Raw genomic sequence first — 22,705 nt, 5'->3', positions numbered from 1 at the left:
TGTATTGTTTATATCGAAATCTTTAGACTCAGTCATAATATATAGTAATAGAATCACTCAGTCTCACAAATTTAATATGAAAAGCTATAGAAAACACCACGGTTTAGTCAAGTTTTACGAAAATATGAATATGAATTAGAATTAGGGAATTACCAAATTGCTCGCCTTGAGTAGTTTTCTTGATCACATAATCAACGATTTTAATTACATTACAAAATCTATACATGAATTTTAAATCAAGATATTATGAAAAAAGGACTGTTTCTTTGCTTCCGTTTCACTAAAATATGTCAGTTAACTGAGTATTTAATTTAATCTCAAGGTTTTTAAGATGAAATAACTAATATGAAGATTAAATGACAGGTTAAGATTTCACCTTAAATTAGTCAAAAAAGCTTTTTTTAAAATCATTCTCTATATGAATGACGCAGTAATAATTATAACTAAGGAGCTAGTAGACTGATCTACTATGTAATATCTTGTTTGAGTACATGTGGTTATTATTGCATTGGTGATGTGTAAATCGTATCTGGTGATTATGATTATCTAACAATTTATTTACGACTGAATCGAAGATACTTTAGTGTATTTATCGATATTATATAATATATTTGATGTGAACTGTAACGTTTAAACTAACATAATAGTTCAATAAAAAATGCTTAAATAATCATATATATGTAACGTTATCACTTAAGTTATAAATATACTGTACAACTATGCAATTAATATAGTTAAACAGCAGTTAATATTCTAATAATTTTCATATACCTTTCGAGGGATTCAGTTGTTAACAAATCGCGATCCAAAGAAGGGCCTTGACCTCTGAACCCTTTGTAGGACAAACGACAATTTGTATATATAACATAATTGTAATAATACATACAGAATCAGAGGAGTTTGTGCGGTTAATTTAAACAATAAAGTTTTGTTTTTAAACAAAAAATTTGTTTACCTTTCATTTAATATGAACATTACAATCGAGTACTTATTTTTAGATTTTTTATTAGATTATGCGTGTAAAAACGTTTACAAACTATTGTATGGCCTGATACCTTACATCTCTGAACCCGGCGCGGTTATCTTTTCTCGATAAAAAGAGCTTATTTGCTTTGAAGAATCTTTAATATGGAGGAGGATAGAGGATTATGGATTAAGTTTGTAAGATTATTAACGCGTTATTGATATCACATGGCCATTGTGGTTTGATAAATCTATATTTATAAAAAATGTTATTCTACGAGATATAGCTCGCGATATTAAGCGTTTAATGACATTTTTTCTTTTAAAAAAATTGAGTTTAGTTGCCTTAATCTTAAATTTTATTGTTTTTTAATTGGAGTTTTGTGTGATAGTTTTTTTATAAACTCAATACTCAGCATCATATAAATCCTCACACGCACACATGCACCGCGTAGTTTAGATACAAGCGAAAGTGTTTACTTCATTGATCTACGAAATAACTTGCACTCGGTATAAAACCAAGAGTCGAGACTCACACACTACACTCCTGCGCAGCCTTCGCTGAATCAAGCAAAGCGAATATGTGGCTACTGGTTAGTTGTAATGATAATTAGTTACACTTTTAATTGTTATAAATAATAAAATGAATCCAAAACATTTTATTTTTTTATCAATATTACTTTTTAAAATAATTTGACTAAAATAGCTCAGGTGAAAGTAACAGTTATTATTTTTGCAGAGGTCTACCTTAATCTTGGCCGTGGCTATTAGCCTGGCCACGGCAGAGGAGAAGGCGGAGAAGGACACAAAGGCTGAATCCAGCAATGTTGAAGACAGCAAAAAACAAGACAAAAGAGGTCTATCTGACTTATATGGTGACCATGGCTACGGCGGTGGTTACGGGGGCGGTTACGGAGGCGGTTACGGGGGCGGTTACGGGGGCGGTTACGGCGGGTCTTCCAGTGGTGGTTACGGAAGCTTTAGCAGCCATGGCGGCCTTGGAGGATCTCTAGGAAGTTTTGAAGGAGGCATTGGGCATGGTCATGAAGAACATGAAAAGACTGTGACAATTGTGAAAAACGTCGCAGTACCATACCCTGTTGAGAAACACATCCCTGTACCAGTGGAAAAGCACGTCCCATACCCAGTCAAAGTGCCTGTGCCTCATCCATACCCCGTATACAAAACAGTTCACTACCCGGTGAAAGAGTTTATTAAAGTACCCGAGTACATTTCAAAGCCATATCCCGTGGAAAAGGAAGTAGCTGTTCCAGTGAAGGTCCACGTTGACAGACCAGTGCCAGTCAAAGTTTACGAGCACGTTCCTTACCCAGTGGAAAAACATGTCCCCGTTCCTGTCAAAGTTCATGTACCCCAACCCTACCCAGTAGAGAAACACGTACCTTTCCCAGTTAAGGTTCCAGTTAAGGTAAACGTACCCTACCCAGTAGAGAAGATAGTACATTACCCTGTACACGTACATGTTGACCACCCAAGGCCCGTACCAGTTGAAAAGCCCGTGCCAGTACCAGTTGAGAAGCCAGTTCCATACCCCGTGGAGAAACCTGTACCTTACCCAGTGAAAGTACATGTTGACCGTCCAGTACCAGTGCATGTAGAGAAACCAGTGCCTTATCCAGTCAAGGTTCACGTACCAGCTCCTTACCCAGTCGAAAAAGTCATCCCCTACCCTGTTGAAAAGAAAGTGCCTATTCCAGTGAAGGTGCCAGTCGACAGGCCAGTGCCGGTCCATATCGAGAAACATGTACCGTACCCAGTGGAAAAGCATGTACCCTACCCAGTCAAGATCCCGGTACCAATTGTGCACCACCATGAGCAACATAGCAGTGGTTACGGCGGTGGTTATGGCGGTGGTTACGGCGGTGGTAGCTATGGAGGCCATGAAGGCTTAAGTGGTGACTTTCATGAAGGAGGATTAAGCGGCAGTGAAGGTTACGGTGGTCATGAAGGTGGTATTGAAGGTTACGGTGGCCATGAAGGTCTCGAAGAGCTGGAAGGCCACAGCTTAGGAAGTTACGAGAATGGTCATGAATACCACCATTAATAGTCTGATCTCTTCTTTGTTTTTTAGCTTTAAATGTTGTTTTGTGTTTAGTTGTCGACTAAGTATTTTATTTCCTATGTTTATGTTTTCGACATGACTGTGTTGTAAATAAAACCGAAAGTATTAAAGAACTGTTACATTAAAAAAAAAAATAATAACAAATAACAATTTGCTTTTATTCAAATCCAAATTAGCATTTATTTAAATATTCAGGCATTTGTTGAAGGCAATTATTAATAACGGACAGGCAAATAATTAAAATATATGACAGATAATAAAACAGACGATAAATAATTTGTACAAACATTTAAATGTGTGGAAATTAAACACATCGTCAAATTAACAGCGGCAAAGTTTCGTTGTATCTTAAGACAGATATTTCAATATTAATAATAGTGTGTTGTTAATAGACAATTATTCATTGCGAAGTGATTTTGAAACAAGCGCTCTAGATAGGTAAAGTTATGTAAAAGATTACGTAACATGTATAAGACTGTGGTTAATCCACATAAGAGTAGCTTAGAAAAATACATCTGCGTGACGTTAACCGGTTGCTCAATTAATCCGACAGGAACACTGACATTTTTTAGTACTTCCTGATGCAGAATTTTGCTTTTGCCTTGTCACTTTAGAAATTTCGTCTACACTGTTTTAGATTACGTATTACGGCACACTAAATCAGCCATAAGGAAGTAATATTTACTCGTGTACGTAAGGATTATGTCTTACCTTATGTACGGAATGTTGGCTGGAATGTGGTATTTGGAACCGGGATCGAAATCAAGCTCTGAACGAAGAACAGGTGGTTTCACGCCTTGGTATTGTTCCCTGGAAGAAGCAAATAGCATTTTTAAAAAGACGCTTTTAAGAAGTGTATATAGAAATTTACAAATAAATCTTAAATATCAAGAATGTCATATTTTTACGACACAACTTGTATCGTATTGTTTTTTTAAACGAAAAGTTTTTAACACTGAATGTAAAATCAATGTTTTAATCTGTTAATGTATATTATGTTTTTTACGTAAAAAGTTCTTAGGTAGATATAATTATTTACTCTCCGATTTTCGAAATTAAACCCCATTGTTAATACATACTGCAGTTATATCTATATTTGTGCCGCCCAGTGCTTTAAATATATGTATCTTACGCGTAAAAGCGTAAAAACATCATTTGCACACCAGTAATGCATAATAAGTAACAAGAAGATTGACCTAAAAATTATAAAAATGCACAACTTCATTTGTTTCTTGATGAGACACTTTCTATTTTTATTCTATTCATTCTTAATTATCAACTAACGATAACAAAGTTAAGAGACTGTGAGATTCACCCTAAAATTCAGATTACACGTATTCTTCCGAAGATGGCTGCACTTCGAAGCCTTGTAATTAATATTTCAGGTTTACTTTTTGAATTTTAAAATCGGTGCATTAATTCATAAAAATAAAACCGCATTCTGAGTGTGAGCTCTGATTCATTTTAAGTCGACAATGACTCAAATTTACTTTTTCTCATCATACAATCTCATGTCTCATCCTAAAATCGCATGTGGCATAGATGGCGCCTTTTATGACTTAATTAGGTTGTTTTTTTATAATATATTTTGGTGGCCTTATTCCCTTCTACCGTTACATTTTCTTTTACGATGTGTCGCCACACAGCATGTAATAATGTAAGAATTTTTATAGGATAGGGCAAAGAATCCTACGGGACACCCAAAATGGGCAGTCATCACAGCCCATGGACGACCATTTTGGTGATTGTGTTGCTGGCATCTAAGGAATGAGTATGCCCTTTTAGTAATAATAGGAGGTCGGATCACCTAGGGAAGACTCTGACCAGAAGTCCATTACACAGTTCGCCAGTTCGCTTCATTGTGGAAGACTTCCTATCAAGGTAATGAAGTATACTTTTATTATTATTGCTATTCTAAGAATGTCTGAATTTTGACTATTTCATTTTAATCAGTTATCCTAATTATTATGATCAAGAAGTAAGGTGTTACAGATCTTTACGGAATTGCCCATACTTTTAAAATAACTTTATACACTGTGCGTACGATAGCAATTAACGTTACGTTATAGTTAATTAACGTTATCTAATACAACAGTCTAGACGCGCACTACTTGTGGGTAATTAGCCATGCACGTAAGTTTAGTATGATTGATTCCATTAATTATTCCGTTATACTTAGTTAACGATTCAGACAATATTCGATTACTCAACAATTGCGGAAAGTTGATGGAAATTGCGTTGGGAATTTCGCGGTCCTCTTTTACTCTTAAACATCTATATGACCACGTATAGCAACGTCGAGTTTAGTAAATTCTTCTTTTATTCCTTTAAAGTTTATTTAAATAAATTATAAACGAAGCAAAGATACAATTACTTTAGTTTACCTATTGATTAACTAAAATTATTCTATATTGTATAACTACTAAGTTTATAACAAAAGCTTGAACAGAAAGCCGCCAAAACCGCTGGGCTTTTGCATAACAGGTATAATAGACGATGTATCAATTAAAAAATTCATAGACACACTTAAGACATCACAGTTCAATAAACCTAAATTTAACAAATGAAAAACCGGATCATGATAATGAAAATGGTTGTATTACACAATTGATTACCTCAATCTCCACCAATGACAATTGTATTGCTCCTTTCTGACGTCTCCTGTAAACACGTCCCATCTCCAACGGTCCATGACGAGGGCGAACGGAAGGAAAGCCAGTTTGTCCATAGCTTGGGTGAATAAGTAGTTAGTATCGTGAGCTGTGTCATCAATAGACCGCTGGACCAGACCCAGAGTCTGAAGGTGCCGAGGTGAGGATACCGATAGAGCTATTGTTTCACCAATGGCTTCGTGGAAACCTGAAATAATATATTTAATAATCAGCAGTTCTTTATTAATTTATTGATAACTATTTATAATTAGATACATATGACGCTTAAGTAGAAATAAATGTATTAGTGTGTATATTATAATATAATTTACGATGGAGACAGATTAGAGAACAGAGAACCAAACGGTACTATAATCAGAAACAAATTCGGTTAATTAGATAATTTAAAAAATGCTTATTTTAAATCAATAAAAAGATTTACCGTTACTGTTGATAGCACCATTACATATAAATAAATAATTATAAGTAAGATTGTGTTTTTTTTTTTATAGAAAATCTGTGTACAAATTTATTTAAATTATGTATGTACAAGAAGAAGCGATCGAGAGAAAGTACGGAAGTGGATTGGACCCGATTGATAAACTGACGCGGCACTTGCCGGAAACAACCCACTGCCCGCTGTAGTTTTGTACGAACTTCCTTCTAGAGTAATACGTAATAATTAGAGAATTTAAATTTTTTACCACTCCATGGTTTTAAGGAGATTAGAACATTTTGTTCATACGTAAAACAAACATTCTTTTGAGAAAATTAAATGAGGTAGAACTTAATGTACAATTATGATATATTGCACCGGGATTAGTAATTAATCTGTTTTTGATAGTTTCAAAAAAAAGGTACTAAATAGTAACACAGCAGTTTTAGGTTACCTTTTACGTAATTTGAATTTAGAATATGTTATGAAAGTGAAAAATAAAAACAAAAAAGCTTTGTTGAACAAATGGTGAGCAAAAATAATTCGTCGTAGAAAGATGATTTCGAATTGGCCTAACCAGTGAACTTGACCTCGTTGTGTGGAACCGCAACTTAAATAAAAAATTGTATTAAAGAGATATTAGTCTAGATATGCCTTATTATTAGTTTTTAGTATTAAATAGTGATGCATTTATCCTAATTTATATAAATTATTTTAATATTAAAAGCTTTCATTATTTTCCTGTTTTAACCTTCGGAGGTTATATACAAAATATTCTTATCGATATTTTTATTATAGAAATTAAACAGTAGAAGGATTGAGAAGAGGTCTAAAAGAGATGGCAATAAGGCCATCGAATGTGCTCAACCTTAAAATTTAATACAGCACTTCGTTTTGTGTTTGTGTGCTGAAAAATGTTATAATACATAATATATAATCTTAAATATTTCTAGATCTAACATTCGAATATTTCTAGATCATTTATTTATACAGACACTTCTATATAAGCTATATCAATGTACACACTTTTTAAAAGAGCGCAGTTAAGATGCGCGTACGTTACGTAAATTATATCGTAACAGTATAATTTCCGTGAATTCGCATCGGCGCGTGCGACTCGTAATATTGTTTGTCAACATTTTTAATGAGTATCAGATTATAATGAACAAACCAAGGACGCATATATTAAAAAGGTTACGAAATGTATACTAAAATAAGCCAAATATTTGTACTTTCGTATCGAATAATAAAAAGAAGACCTGGCCATACTCTTTCACCATTAGAATGCCACCTTGAGTTACTATAAGGTAGTAGGTATAGGCTACCTACTACGTTATAGTAACTCCCTAGTAATTACCAAGAAATAAAGTTCAACGTGACCGACCGCTTTTCTTCTCATAAATCTACGCCAATGATTATGAGGTGAAACGTTTAAATAATCCATGAAACGAACATTTTCCAAAATTTGGTATCGCTGTAAGACCAATTTGCAGATTCCATAGAGTAATAAAAAATAGTTTTATGTTCAGATACTCTACTATCATACATTACTTATTTTCCAAAGCCATACTTCTTAAATAACATTAAGTTAATTAGCAGCGTTATTATATTATATCACCTACCACAATTATTATTGTGATTGTAATACGAGTAGACGTGAGCAGTTTACAGTTTCTAGACACGCTCGATCTTAATTTCGTAATATGGGAAACGTAATCTAACTAAATATAAATCTTACAATATATATATGTCCATTGTTTAGAAACGTTACAGTAAACAGTTGGGGTACTGACATACATATTTTATTACGAATTAGAAAACTGGAGATTTATTTATTTATTAACAAGTTGGCGGTACAAATATAATCAGGTTTCTTAACAACGGGCGTCCTTTAACATGTTATGATATTTTATGATATTGTTGGAAAATATACTAGAGCTAGAAGTGTGTAACTAAGTTAATGGAAAAATACCAGTAACAATGTAAAATTATACAATTCCTTAACGAAAATTTAAAATAAAAAGCTATAAAGCTTTATTAATCACAAGGAAGTTTTATAATAAAATACATTAATTACAAAGCTCACGATTGAGCAGAAGGTTACACTTGCAAGAGATGTTTATTTAAAATTTTGAATTCAGATAAAATGTCGATTTAAAATCAAACGTGTGTGTACGTACATGCGTTAGGAGTTATACTAAATACTTTTTTGGCGTAAAACGAGGGCTCGCGAGTGCCTTGCCAGCTTTTTTAAGATTTGTTACGCTCTTTTCTTGAAGGACCCTAAGTCGAATTGGTTCGGAAATACTTCAGTTAGCAGCTGGTTATAATTCAAATGACGTGTATATAGAATGATATCTTAGGGATGTTATACGGCATCAATGAATCGCCCCTGGGCAGTACAACGTAAACTGGCAGAGGGCGCTTTGTAGCGTTATGAACAGCCTAGGGCAAGATTCAGTTTAAGCACACTGCATGCTATGCTATGAACAGCTATTTAAACTATTATAACTATTTAATTTATGTCGTAAACTGACATCTTGGCTAAATAAGAATGGAAATTTCACAGTAATGTTATTTAAGGACCAGGGGAACAAGGGATCCATTCGGCTTGCGGACTTTAAGTTATATTTTGGGTCGTAGAGTAGTGAGTAATATTACATTGAAGTGTAACATACAAGAAAACGCTTTGAAAAGATTCTTTAAATGTAAACTGTATTTAATTCGAAAAGCAAAAACAAAAGTTTACTTACTAGAAGATCGCACATTAATGTAACCTCTTGTACCAGTTTTATTTTCAAGACTTGTATAATCGTTAAATAACAACCCGAGCTATCAATTTTATTATGAATACAGTTTCGCGATATCGCCTTAAGTGGACACAGTAACAAGTTTAATTCAATTATAATTTCCTAGCACTGACGTAATGTAGATAGTGAAAAAACTGCTTTCTAACGTGTGCTCTCATAACTTCTGTAATTTTAATAGTCAATATGAAACTCATATCAAATATTTTTACATTTTCCATATCATTGTTATGGAGTGTCAAGTGTGGTAAGTTCTTAAGTGTGTTCTGTTTTTGAATTTTTTAGAATGTTTTTGAATTTCGAATTACAATTCACCTCGTTTCCTTTAACTACTGATGTGGTCTATATAAACAAAAGCTTACCTAGCTCACGTTAATTCTTTTTGAAGGTACGAGTAATTCTATTTTTAAATGTTTGTACAAAATTTATTGTATCCATTATATTCTATACCAATTAAAACAATTATACATTTTAGTTTCTCTCTTCCAATACTTTGTATAATAATTTTGCATAATTCACGCCTATTTAATATATGTATATTTATAATTCTAATTAAAACCTTTCTTACAAACACAAAGCGTAAAACCGAGTATAACTATTGTAGAAGTTACATTAACCTAGGCATATGCATTCTTATTTTCATATCCAATTATGTAAAAAATTATGTTTTATTAGGTATACATTTCTTTTCATGTGTTAGGTTTATGTTTTTTGAAGAGAATGTCTTTAATGTATATCGAAATCCGGATTTCATTAAATTTTATTGCCTGATCTTGTACCAATAAAGTAGGTCATAGCCAAAGAAACCTTACTGCCCTCTCGAATTGGATTAGCGGTGAACTTGAGAGAAACTATCTTTACCTATATGGAATATTTATTTTACTGAACAAAGAACCGACTTGTATCACTAGTAGACATCTTTCGTCTATGTGGATATATAAAGTCACATCAGAATAACTCGTCAGCATGTTTATTAAACTATAAATAGGTCTACATATTATATGCAATATATAGGTATATAATAAATGCCTCGCCATGGGACAACTACAGTAAAGTTACGGTTATTAAATTGTTTTTACGTTTTTTGTCCCGTTTGACACTATTAAATACGTAGTCATGTATGATCGCTATCATATGTAATTATCAAAATAATTTTTCTGATTTAATTGTTACTTTCTTTGCGTCCTTATAAAATTTAAGTTAATAGTAGCAATCGTTATGTAAAAATTAACATGCAAACACATTTCAGATGCGCCTTATGCAAACCTGGTAATAATATAGTCAGTTATTTTATAAACTGAATTAATTACACAAAAATATAATTGTCTCATTTTTTTCAGCATCATCTGTCTTGTGTTATGACTGCAACAGTGCTTTCGACCCTCGCTGTGGAGAGGGATTCGATCATTTTAGTTTAGGCGTTGTGAATTGTTCCCTGAAAGATCCTTTGGATCACATCCCGCCGGTCGAGTCCACGTTTTGCAGGATTATCAAAATGGAAAGTAAGTTGAAATATTTGTAATGATTCCTCTCGATGTAATATTTGTTCTAGAATATACTATATTTAAATTAAAGACAGAATAACAGTCATGGATTTAATAAAAAAATGCTGTATTTAAAAAAGATAAATTAAATATCACATAAATAGGTATTTATGTTTGTCATTGTTTTTTTTATTATTTCCATATTATTTTGCAGTATTTGGAAAGCTTCGAGTTGTCCGCAAATGTGGTTACTTGAAGGACGAGTACAAAATGAATGGCTGCAAGAAACAAACGGGAACTGGAGAATTGTTTGTAACATACTGCTCTTGTAATACAGATTTGTGTAACAATGCGCCACGTAGCCAAGAGATGGCGTTGATTTCAGTAGTTACCTTATTCGGTATTGTAAATATTCTACGAAACTGTATTTAAAAATATTGATTGCAAAAATTATTTATTGAATTACTTAATAAATTAAACGATATATTATATTACTTATAATTAACTGGAACAACTGCCGAATTGAATAGATAATAGAAACTAAAATAAAAAATATGTACTTAGAATTATATTTGATGTTCCGTATGCAGTGTAGGTGTGATTAAATAAAAATAATGAGTAGTTTAGATTCAAATGAAAATAATATTTATCTTGTTCGTATTTCTTGCTTGTTTGAGCAAGAAAATCTAAATTTATAAAATATAAGAAGTATTTATTCACATTAAGTATTGTACTAAAATCAGTATGTGTTTTTAGTTAATTTTTTGTTTTAATTTACCATTTTAGGACTAAATAATTATTATTCCGAAATAGAGAAGATATATTAAGGTATTATTGTTGCTCTATGAATTACATAATTTAATGTTATGTGGTATTAAAGTATACGTAGTTGTTTAGAATACATTGGCAAATAAAAATGTTTTTAATAAACTTACCCGGATTAGCGCCATCTCTGAACACTTTAGGGAGGTTTCTATAGGACAAGAAATATTCAATGTGCGCCATTTCATGATGAGCGGTGATGAGATCCTTCATATCTGGGTGTGTGCACATTTTGATTCTAGACAAAAAAAATTGTTTAAATTTACCATAGATTATTATTATTATTGATAAGATATAACTATAAAATAGTTTAGTAAAATATTTACATTCTTGTTGAACAAATGTCTGTTAAATGTATATTTATGACATATAATTTTATTAGCAAGCCATTATAATGTAGATTGTAAGAAATATATATTTTTTAGATAGGAAATTTTATGCGTTATAAAATATGTGTTACTATTAGTTCACAATTTTAAACCAGGTTATTAATATCAAGATTCAGAGATTACTTATTTATTAAGAATATCATATGTAATTGCATCTGTATTAATTCTAGTTAGGTGATATTAAAGAATTAATAATCAATTAAGGTCTTAAATTATGTATTCATTATTTAGTATATATAAAATATATATAAAGAAAGAAAGAAAGAAAGAAAGAAAGAAATAACTTTATTAGACACAAATAAAAAAAAAATGTAATACCGGTAATCGTGTCGATTACAAAAGTCCCAGGCAGATGGCTGGCAATGTATTTGTCTATCAGCTGGTTGTTCAATCACACTCAGAGCCCAGAAGTCAGGGGGCAGAGCTGACATGTTCATTGATACGAAGAACTCCTCAGCTAGTTGAAATGTTGTTAACGGTGTGAAGCCCTGGAAATCACGGAAAAATAACAGTTACGCATTATACAACAAATAAGAGATAAACCTGTTCTGAATATCCTGAGTCGAGTATGTATGACATAATAATGAATATATTGAGTAGTAAATAGATTGAGCTGTCTTTTTTCTTTAAACGTACAAAATAAAATTTATATCCTTATGATGCTTAATAGGTTCGAATAGAAAACTATTAAAAGTAAAAATTTGTCACAATATTTATATAAAAAAATATTATTTACCTGTCGAATCATTTCCGGTGTTACGTCAATCTGTTTCTTTCCCGGATAGGGCAGAGTTAATTGGGCAATTCCACTCCAACTTTGTCCCCACATATCTCCAAGCACATGAGCGGGGATCGGAGCTGAACGAGATATTCGTTCAGGGCCATATGCTTCACGTAGACGCCTGCGCACGTAGGCATGGAGTAACTCGTATAGAGGCTTAACCTGGAAACGAAATTGACATTATATTAGTTACAATACATTAAAATAAAAAAGTCTTTATTTCCTTTAAAGTTTCTTAAATCAGATCCAGATTAGCTCGGAAATAAAATTGTTGACACTTAAAGCATCAACTCGATACAATGAAGTATCAAGAATGTCTAGATACCTACATCTAGAAATCTTAAGAGACATATGGATTTTTACAAAAAAAAATACGTTTATTTTAGAACATAAGATCATCATGGTATCACTTATTCCACGTCATTAAATTCGAAACACCAAAGGTAAGTAAAATTAACGAACCTGTTCCCAAACTTCATCCACTTCTTGTCTCATATTAAATGAGTCGTAGGGAAACATCCAGTAAGCCGATGCATCAGTGAAATCTGAAAACATACAGAAACGATTATTTATGTAATTATCGTCCGATTTCAAATTATTTTATAAAAAGAGAATAATTAATAATACATGTATCATCATAGATATAAATAAAGATATATATAACCACTGATTCCTTTGTAAGGAAATTAAAATTTTGGGTAAGATTATACGCTTATACATTCACTTGCGATTTTAATTGAAATTATTTATATTATACGTTACTGTATTTAAAGAGAATATTCAAATAAAACTAAAATACTTTCTGCTAAAATTACATTATTAATAAAATTATTATTAATAAATTATATTATTAAATTATAAAAATTATATAAACGACGCAAACTTACTATTTAATCTCGCCGCCTGATTGGTCAAATCTACAAGTTGTTCATACAAATCCCTAATCCGCCTTCCGGTGTTCCTTCTCCACTCGGTCCAGGCATGCTGCAGTTCATCCCAATCTCTGGAATGCGACATGATGAACTGCAAGTCGGGATTCAAGTGCAGTCCGCACTTGAAGGGCTCATTGTAAGCGCAGATCTCAGCTGTGTTGTACACCGCCAACATGTCGTTTATTATACGGTTGTACTGTAAGGTAATAGTTGTATATTTTAATACTAGATTTCTCTTCTTTCCACTTTTTTTTGACAGTTGGGAAAGGAAACGCACCAGTGCGGGAAAGGCAAAGAAAAAGCACAAGTGTGTAATAGCCCACATCCCGAACGCTATACGTCCCTGCAATACGCCACTTTTTGAGCAACTGTATTAAAAAATACAGTTTATGTGTACTTTATTTTTTCAGAATTTATTAAGTTCCGTGATTGACAAAGTATTTTATAAGTCTGTACTGCCTCAGAAAATGAATTAAAATATAGAATTAAAATATACAGTAGAAAAGTTTTCGTTTCATTTCGTCAACTGAATTTATTTTTATTTAAATACGAAACAATTTTTGCAGTAGATGAACGCTGTTAGGTTTGTGCGGCTGTTGTCTTTAGCAAGAGGCTCTCATCATGGAGGTCGTAGCTTCGAAACCCGGATGTGCACCAATGTTATCTAATCTAATATATCTAGTGTAAATAATATCTTAATCTCCATGAGAACGCCAATTTTAGTGACATTTTGCTATGCAATTTTTATCAGGCGATAAGTTAATTGAAATTTATCTTGTTATGCATGGTCTAATAAAATGTTATAATCCATTAATACAATATAAATATTATTATATTGGAATTATAATAATGTTTAATAATGTTGCTTTCTCAATGTTTAATAGTTTGCTGTACGGATATTTAGCTTTATGCTTACAAATAAAATTTAATTTTGGTTAAACTTTATCGTAACGCACCCTGTCTAACTGGTCTGGTGGTAGAGCAGCTGGGCCGATGATAGAGAGGAGTCGGAGCTGCCTGAAGGTGGAGAAATCTCTGATTCCACCTCGGGGAAGCTGTTGAGCAACTTCCCATAGGCCACGTTGGAATAACGTGTACCTTTGTTGAGCGTCAAGCTGAAATTCAATTAATTTATTTTAAGGTTAATATTAAATAAAAAATTGGTATGGTTTTATAATATTATCATATATTTAACTTCATTCCATACTTTTTGTGTTCACATTTCTTAGAATTAAGCTTGACCGATTTTCATATAAAATTATCTATATTTCATAGGAGTATATTATAATTATTTTTTTCGTCTTTTTGATGATTATGGCGTCTAAGACGCGAATAAAACATGGTAGCGACAGATATTTTTATATATATAAATTTTGATTCAGTATATGGAAACTAACCAAATATCTCTCTGCATTACTCACAGCGCCACGGATATTCAGATATGTATTTCGAATTTGCATACCAAAAATAAATAATTATCGAAAACAACTATGGCATCACCAGCTACCATATCACTACAGCAGAAAAATTTGGTGTACATGTCAATTGTAGTGACACTTACAATTTACGGCTTTATTTGCTGCGATAACGCTAACGAAATTATAAGCTAAGTTATCGACTTTTTTTACTGGAGTCTTCGAGCCAGTCAGTCAGTGGTCAGAAAGGCCAAAGATATCAGGATCCAGCATTATACGAGTAAACCGAATAACATGATAGATAAACAAAAAACATTGTCAGTAAATCACGTCTCGTGCCCTTAGAAGGCGTAACTTAAAAGGTATTTGTTTTTAAAATAACCATTTATCCATCATTTCATCTTACGATTTTCCGGGTCTTAAAATAGACTTAAGATAGAAAATCAATAATGATCTCCATTACACGCGTTATGCGTAATTAAAACGAAGGTTAATAGGAATGATTTAATTCGTACCACTGTTTTTGTCATCATAATACACTATCAAATCACGGCCGTTGTATTTTATTTGTACACGTACGTGCTAAGCACCATTAAGTCTACCCTTTTAAGGCTTAGGAGGTTGCGGATTTGCATAACATCAAAGAGGTTTCAAGTGACGACGGTGTTAAACAATTGAAAGTGTTTAAAGCACGTAATAGCTAAGGTTGCAGTTTCTTAAGATGAGTTTCGTGTTGACAGTGGCGCTGGTTTGGCTTCCATCATTCAAATTCACACATATGTGTATATATTATCTATTAAGTTTGATCTTTTGTTGTATATTTTCTGTAGGCTTGTGGTGCCTTTCGTCAGGTTACAGGGAAGTAAGGACTGACTATGATTTTTAGATTATTTATTTAGGGAGTACACATTACATACATATTGTAAATCAAATCAAATCAAAAATCATGAAATGAAATCAATGAAAGTGTAATGAGTTTACGAGAATTTTGTAAGATGTATATCCCAACATCGTTTTACAATTAGTAACATACTTTTAGAATTTGCCTTAATATATTACATAACTCATCTTTATGACTAAGGGAGCCTTATTTTTCATAATTTTATTACTCATCTGTCTTTTTTTCATCGTTAAGGAAACACGATGACAGAAAGAGACGATAGAGATTTTGGTTTAGACTGATGTAATCAATCAATTTATTCATGTAGGTAATATAATGTACACTTATGAACGTCAAAAAAAGAAAGAAATATACATTAAATGATTCTAATTTTACATTTACTGCCTGTTCTCAAATCGTACGTATGTATCGTTTAGGTAAATCGCTATAACTAAACTCCATTTATTCTGTATTTAAGTGTAAATAACGTCAGCGTTAAGACGCGGAATATTTTTGGAATTCTTTTTACCTATGTGCAAAATCGTCCACTTGTTTATATTTAAAGTCAATAGCCAATGCAGAATCTTAGTCATAGACGCTAAATCTTAATAGTTCAGAATAAATAAATTGTATGTAAAACAGTGATTGTTCTCATAATAATTATATCTATTAAATGTGACTCAGATACCGTGATAAAGTTGATGATGGCGATTTGTCACGTCACATGATTCATGATATGGTTTATGATCACAAAAACAATGATATGACATGGAAAATTGCACATTACAAAAATAGAGACCCTATATATTTTACATAATATTAAAGTTAGGCATGACAATTTAAATTTAACATACACAATCATTTCTATGATAATAATTGAAGAACCAAATATGAGTAAAGAATTTGAAATAATTTTTACGACTCCTGTAACAATAACCGTTATATTTCAGACAGGTATACTATCTGTTGGTTGAGACCAACAATATTAATAATTAATAATTTATTCAGGATTGAGTTAATATCGTTCATACAGACAAACAGGCACGGCCCGGGATGAAACAGAAGACTTCATTTTAAAATACATATGTAGTTCTTTACTTTGTATTCTTCATTGCAAATTGCAATTGCATTGACTTGCTCCCTCCACACCAATCTATCCTCATCTTATCTCAGACACTAGGGAGGTTGAGACCCATAATTATCTTAATTTATTCGGACAAACTACTCCAACTTCTCCTGCCATCACTTACCATTACCAGATTATATATGGCCAAAATAGCATAGCAGTTGACAGTCTTATGGTGATCTAAGTTGGTTGAGAATGGACTTATTAGCTCTTTTTGCAGTCTTTGGTATTCTTAAGATTCTTCTCCAACACCACATATCAAATGCCCCTATTTTTTTCTGTCAATTGACCAGGGCTCGCCGTACCAAAAATATGTATAAGGATGTTAAAAATTCTATCCTAGGATAAAGTTCTTCTTATTGAAGTGTGTATATGGCTGTATATTTAGACAAATTAATACTTAATTCATTAACGGTGTGACCTTAAAGCTTTGCTGAGATGATTATCGCGGAAAATCTCAATTGTTCCAAGTCGACACGGCCAAGTTCAAAACAACCAACTAATTACAATGACTTTAATTTACTGCTGTAATTATTTGTGACATAACGATGTCTCACAAGTAGATGGAATTTTTTTCTCGGTGATATTACAATATCAACTCTCAACTATAGAGAACAAACCAAAAGCTAAATGAGATAAAAGGCGTAATGGTTCATGAGTCGTGCTCAATATCTTCTATTTTTAACAGACTTAAAGAATCAAAGTAGGAGGTAATGTAATATGTGTAATTTTTTTAAAGCTATATTCAGTTCTCTTTCTATACTCACATTCCTATCTCTTTTTATATAAATAAACACTTTATAAACTTTAACCTTTAGCTTTAAGACAATTGTTTTAGTAAAAGGCCATCAATACTTAAAATATAATTAAGTTTTTTATACTTTTTCTGTTTTATTTTTTTATTTCAAGGAAAAGTCATTCATATTTTTATAAAATCAGTCTTCATCTCCGAATCAATTATTGACATAAAAACATACGAGCACCATTCGATATTCGTTAAACATGAAGATACTGTCATAAAAAAAATATTTAAATCAAAAGACTGTTTATTTTAATAGATAATTGAATAAATCTTTTAATTAAGTATAAAGTAACAGTTAATACAAAATATCTATTATGGAAATCATACCCTAATTAAAAAAAGAGATGTTTAATCAAATCTTTATTAAATTCCCACGGTTTATACGTAGATCTTGAATATTTCTGTTCAATTAACTTCATTGAATAATAGTAGTTACAAATTACAAGTGATATTTCTGTATCGTATTCGCAACACCTTTAATTAATAAGGCCATGTTTATTTATTTATTTATATAATAAATTTATGTTTTGTACTATTAAAATAAAGCTGGAGTCGATTTGTTCGGTAACTCAGAACTTTATATAGTTAATATTCCAAGGAATGCTAATCGTCCTAACGCTAAGGCATTTTTGGATGCGAAGGATTCATAAAAGCAGTTTCACTTTTTTATTTTTCCGTGGCTGCCGATCATCAAAAACGTATTTAAATCACCGCTTCTGTCAACATATCGTGACATGTTAAAAGACTTCCTCAATAAATTATCTAACATAGGTAATTGAGATTTTTCAATGACGAGGCACAAAGACTATTATTTCACACAGCATCGTGGCTCTATTGTCTTGGAGGACGTTCGCACAGTGTCGATTTCGCAAGCATAACGTGACGAACTGACAAATTAGGAAAAATACACAAGCTGGACTTAAGTGCTTAAAAGAATTTCCTGCGATTATATTGATACAAAAAATATATTATGTAATCCCACGCGAGCTGTTTTAGCCTGTATTAGTTAGCACGGCGACCTCAGCACAGAGATGTAAAATATAGCGAGAAAACGGAATTTCAGATTTAAAATCAGACATAGAATGCTGTTTGAAAGAAATATTAATAGCAATAATACAGACAGAAGGGTTTTAGTGACGATGATACACTTTGTATTAAGAGCACCAAACGATTAGGATGGTAGAAAAAGATATGATATGTTTCAGGTAATCGTGTATGTCTATCATATATCTTCTATAAGCAATTTTGAAATGCATAAAATTTTATGAATTAAATTGCTTTTGTTTGTTGCAAAAAACATCGCGTCACTTTCAACACGTAGTCGGTTGCAGGAAAACGGTTAATCTGTTTATTTTTAGTGTATATAGTGCGGTTAGGCTAGTTTTAGTATATATATAGGGTCTGTTTCACAATGGATAAAGTACCAAATAGCTATGCAACACATAAATCTTTCGGAAGATAAAAGTTCCGAATAAGACACATCGAGTTTCATGACGAATAGCGCTGACTGTGGTGAAACGCAACAATAATGTTTATCCTACCAATAAGTAATAAATAGCTTATTTGGAACTTATCTGGACATTGTAAAACAAACCCTTAATAATGTAATTATATATTTGACGAAGTTCAAAATCCTGTATGACTTTGACTATTATGGACATTAATTTAATGTATCAGTTGTTCAAATCGATCTTATGTAAATATATTTGCAGTGTCAATATAATCAAACAAATACCTAATAAAAAATGTTAAATGATACAATAATAAAAAATGGGGTCAAAGTTACTAAATAACACGACCAACTTGCTCATTGATAATGAGTTCAAGTTTACGTAGCGTAAAAATTGAGATGTTAACCAAAACCTTTCAGCACAGTTCTTTCTTTATGCAACTCGTTTATAAGTTTTAATGGGAAACTAAACCTTAAGTCGCTAGGTTTAAGGTTTATCTATTATGGCAAGGTAAGGTCAGGATCGTGAACAATTAGCGTATAGATAAATAGAGTAGGCAGTGTGAAATGCCTGTAAAACAAAGTATTATACAATTCTTTGCTTTTATGTATAATTTCATGGCCATGTAGTTTTATTAGATTCAAGCTTTATTTATAAAATTAGTGTGTCAAGTTGACGTAGCATTTGCTGAAAGCGCTCAAACCGTAGAATTCAAAATTTAAACATCATTAATTATTTTTGTAGGTAACATAATGTACACTTATGAACGTCAAAAAGAAATATAAATCAATTGCGTAGAAAAAATCAAAGGCGTAGAACGGCAGAGAAGAACTGGCAATAAACTCTCCGCCACTCTTCTTTTTATATTAATTTATTTAATTATTTTTAATCGCCTATTTTTTTACACAACGTTTGTAAGGAGCTGCAACCATTACACCATGTTCCATATGAGAGTAAATAATATAATAATTTTTCGTTTAAAAGTATTTTCTTAACTGACCTAAGATTTGTGTATCGAGTCGCCGTCGAGTTTAGGATATTGCTGCTTTCCTCACGATGTTTTCCTTTAACATACTAGTGATAGTCAACTTTGCATAAGTGCACAGCCACGATTCCAACACTCAATCGGTAAAAAAGACGCACGCTCCTAGACCAACCTTCCTTTGACTTAAATTTAATGTTTAAAGAACTTTATTTCTCATTACAAAACAGAAATATTTTATTTACATGAGAAACTTAATATTAATATGTATGTATATATTATATACGAGCGAGATACACGTCGCCATTAGCCGTCACAATTTTAGTCAGCTAACATGCATCTTTAATGCCTTTTTGAATTTGTCAATCACTCCAATATTGCGAATTTGAGATGGTAATTGATTAAATAATTGCACACCCTCATACCTAATAGATTTCTTCAAATAATTTGTACGCGGCTTCGGCAAGATAAGCAAACTCGCTCGACGAGTATTGCGTGTCGTTGTGTATTTGATTTTTTTAAATGACAAGCAATTATGGATAGAGTTATTTAATTTTTTTATATCAAGATACAGGTGCTATATACATACAGACTAAAATTTAAACATTTAAAATTCAGTAAAAATTTCTCAAGAATGCAGGAACGTAATTTTCATATCAAGCCTAGACAAAACAAATACCTCGTTATGTAAAGCAAAAAATCCTAACCTCAGTGTCATGACCGTGAGAAATGTACCAAGGCAAAATCACGAAAATATGTATTTTATCGTCCATTGTACCCTTTGTGTTTCAATGCGACAAAAAATGACATTCCCTTAAGTAACTTACTACAACTAATCAATATACCAGATTGTTTACTATTAAATATTGGCACAGTTTCAAATAATAGTCTGGTAGCACACTCTAATAATAAAGAATCGCAAAGATTCACAAAATGCGAAGCAACTAGATCAGGGCAAAAACTAAGATTGCAGACGCGTTATCCTGCGCCTTACAACTGAAATGGAAATGGGCAGGCCATATTGCAAGGGATACAGACCGAAGAAGGAACGCCACCAGTCGGAAATAACTTTAGACGACATAAAAAATTCTGAAGAGCAATAGATGGAAGAAGTAAACATTATGCAAATGGAAAGTTCAAGAGGCCTATACACAAAATAATAAAAATATATTATATTGTATAAACACTAAGTATATATTAACAAAACGAATTAGAATCAAAATGTAGATATCAATAACGTTTGATGATGAATGTACATTTTGATAATGTTAGAATGAATTTAAGGTGGCTTTATTGTTATTATTGATAAGAATCGTACGAGGCATGTTTATGCTTCCGTTAAGTTCTAAATACTCCGGTAAAAGATGAGCGATTGACGTATAAAACCCATTTTTAATCAATGGGCAATAAAATACCTAGATTATATCTTTACTAAATATCTTAACAAACGTAAAGAGTGAATGTCAATTTTACCTTTTTTTTAATTTCTCATGCTACTAACTGTGCTATTCCAAACTTTTACTAACTTTTAAGGCTTTGTAACGTAACGAGACGTATTGATTAGTATCAGGACATCCTGTCATTATTATCTATTGTTGTCGTAGACAATAATGGAAAAACTAATGTTAAAATTTCGTTTACATAAAAACATTACGTATTATCTTCATATTTCGATACTACAAAGACTAGTTTCTTCTATTTTGCTTATTAGTTCTATAACTTCTTATACAAAACTGTGTTTATTTAGGTATATTGGCTATCGTTTATCAAGTCCTTGGTCGTTTTTTTTATTAATAGTAGCAAATTATATAACATTTCAAGGAACTAAAAGAATTTAAATTTATTTAAGTATTTCATAATTATAAAAGTTGAATAACCCACCCAACATGATTTTCTATAATTTAAAGTATAAGATACGAAGTGTCATAGTGTTATTATGTGTATGTGAAATTTATTTATAAAAATGTATATGTTCACATTTTAACGGGACACGTTGTCTTAAATTTACTATATTTTTTAAAGTGAAATATAATTTGATACAGTGATTTGAATCATCATTCCAAGTGGTGGTGCAGGAAACGTGTGTGTTATTACTGTAAGGATTAAATTTTAAGATATACTTATGTATTATTAACTTAGTCATGAATAATTATATATCAAAGGATATATTGATCACACCTTAGATAATTCATGGGAACTAGTATATCAGATCGTCGTATATGATAATTGTTTCATGTATCTGACCTTAGCTTTGACTTAACTAACATAGCACACAATGAATGGGCAATGCGCAGAAGTAAGTACCCATTTGATTGATTAATATTTTGCTGCGAGTCAAATTATAATATCCAGTCAAACAAAGGTTACTAAAGGCTGTGAAAACTTAAGTATGAAGACACAAAAGATTGTTAGTGTATATTTTAAATTATTATTTTGTTCATTCATCATGCCTACTTCCGGTTGATGACAATTAATCTTTGTTCGGGACTTTGTCCTGAAATTTTTTAATAATCATACCAGCATATCTTAATATATATATTTCTTGTGTGCGTGTGTATGTGACTGAACTCCTAAACGACTGGACCGATTTAGACGAAATTTTTTGAGTGTGTTCAAGGGGATCTGGGAATGGTTTAGATTCACAATTTTGTCCACTGGACAATGTTTTTTTAATTAATTTTCAATTTATTAGTTGTTGTTG

The 22,705-nt window shown here is 31.8% G+C and overlaps 3 protein-coding genes across 4 annotated transcripts in view; 2 read left to right on the top strand and 1 right to left on the bottom strand.

Annotated features, from left to right (window-relative positions):
• The window catches only part of LOC110996458 (angiotensin-converting enzyme), an 82,689-nt gene that overhangs the window by 57,837 nt on the left and 2,147 nt on the right, over positions 1–22,705 (bottom strand). Inside the window, exons 2-9 of the mRNA XM_022264125.2 lie at positions 14,305–14,463; positions 13,304–13,544; positions 12,879–12,961; positions 12,372–12,578; positions 11,954–12,123; positions 11,360–11,484; positions 5,662–5,905; positions 3,758–3,856 (exon numbers count right to left, since the gene is read on the bottom strand). Coding sequence (XP_022119817.2) covers positions 3,758–3,856; positions 5,662–5,905; positions 11,360–11,484; positions 11,954–12,123; positions 12,372–12,578; positions 12,879–12,961; positions 13,304–13,544; positions 14,305–14,463 — 1,328 coding nt within the window. The remainder of the gene's footprint in view (positions 1–3,757; positions 3,857–5,661; positions 5,906–11,359; positions 11,485–11,953; positions 12,124–12,371; positions 12,579–12,878; positions 12,962–13,303; positions 13,545–14,304; positions 14,464–22,705) is intronic.
• On the top strand, positions 1,443–3,184 carry LOC110996461 (proline-rich protein 4-like). Of its 2 annotated transcripts, XM_045631150.1 has the most exons (3): positions 1,443–1,556; positions 1,703–2,849; positions 2,916–3,184. In XM_045631150.1, the coding sequence occupies exons 1-3, from the start codon at positions 1,545–1,547 to the stop codon at positions 3,026–3,028; spliced, it is 1,272 nt and encodes a 423-aa protein (XP_045487106.1). In that variant the 5' UTR covers positions 1,443–1,544; the 3' UTR covers positions 3,029–3,184. The 2 variants fall into 2 exon arrangements, with proteins under 2 accessions (XP_045487106.1, XP_022119822.2); XM_022264130.2 differs by having other exon boundaries at positions 1,703–3,184.
• LOC110996464 lies at positions 9,076–11,047 on the top strand. Its single transcript, XM_022264133.2, has 3 exons — positions 9,076–9,187; positions 10,281–10,442; positions 10,639–11,047. The coding sequence occupies exons 1-3, from the start codon at positions 9,127–9,129 to the stop codon at positions 10,854–10,856; spliced, it is 441 nt and encodes a 146-aa protein (XP_022119825.1). The 5' UTR covers positions 9,076–9,126; the 3' UTR covers positions 10,857–11,047.

Source organism: Pieris rapae, chromosome 2, assembly GCF_905147795.1.
Source record: "Pieris rapae chromosome 2, ilPieRapa1.1, whole genome shotgun sequence".
Classification (NCBI taxonomy): Eukaryota; Metazoa; Arthropoda; class Insecta; order Lepidoptera; family Pieridae; genus Pieris; species Pieris rapae.
This window is presented reverse-complemented; position numbering and strand designations above follow the sequence as displayed.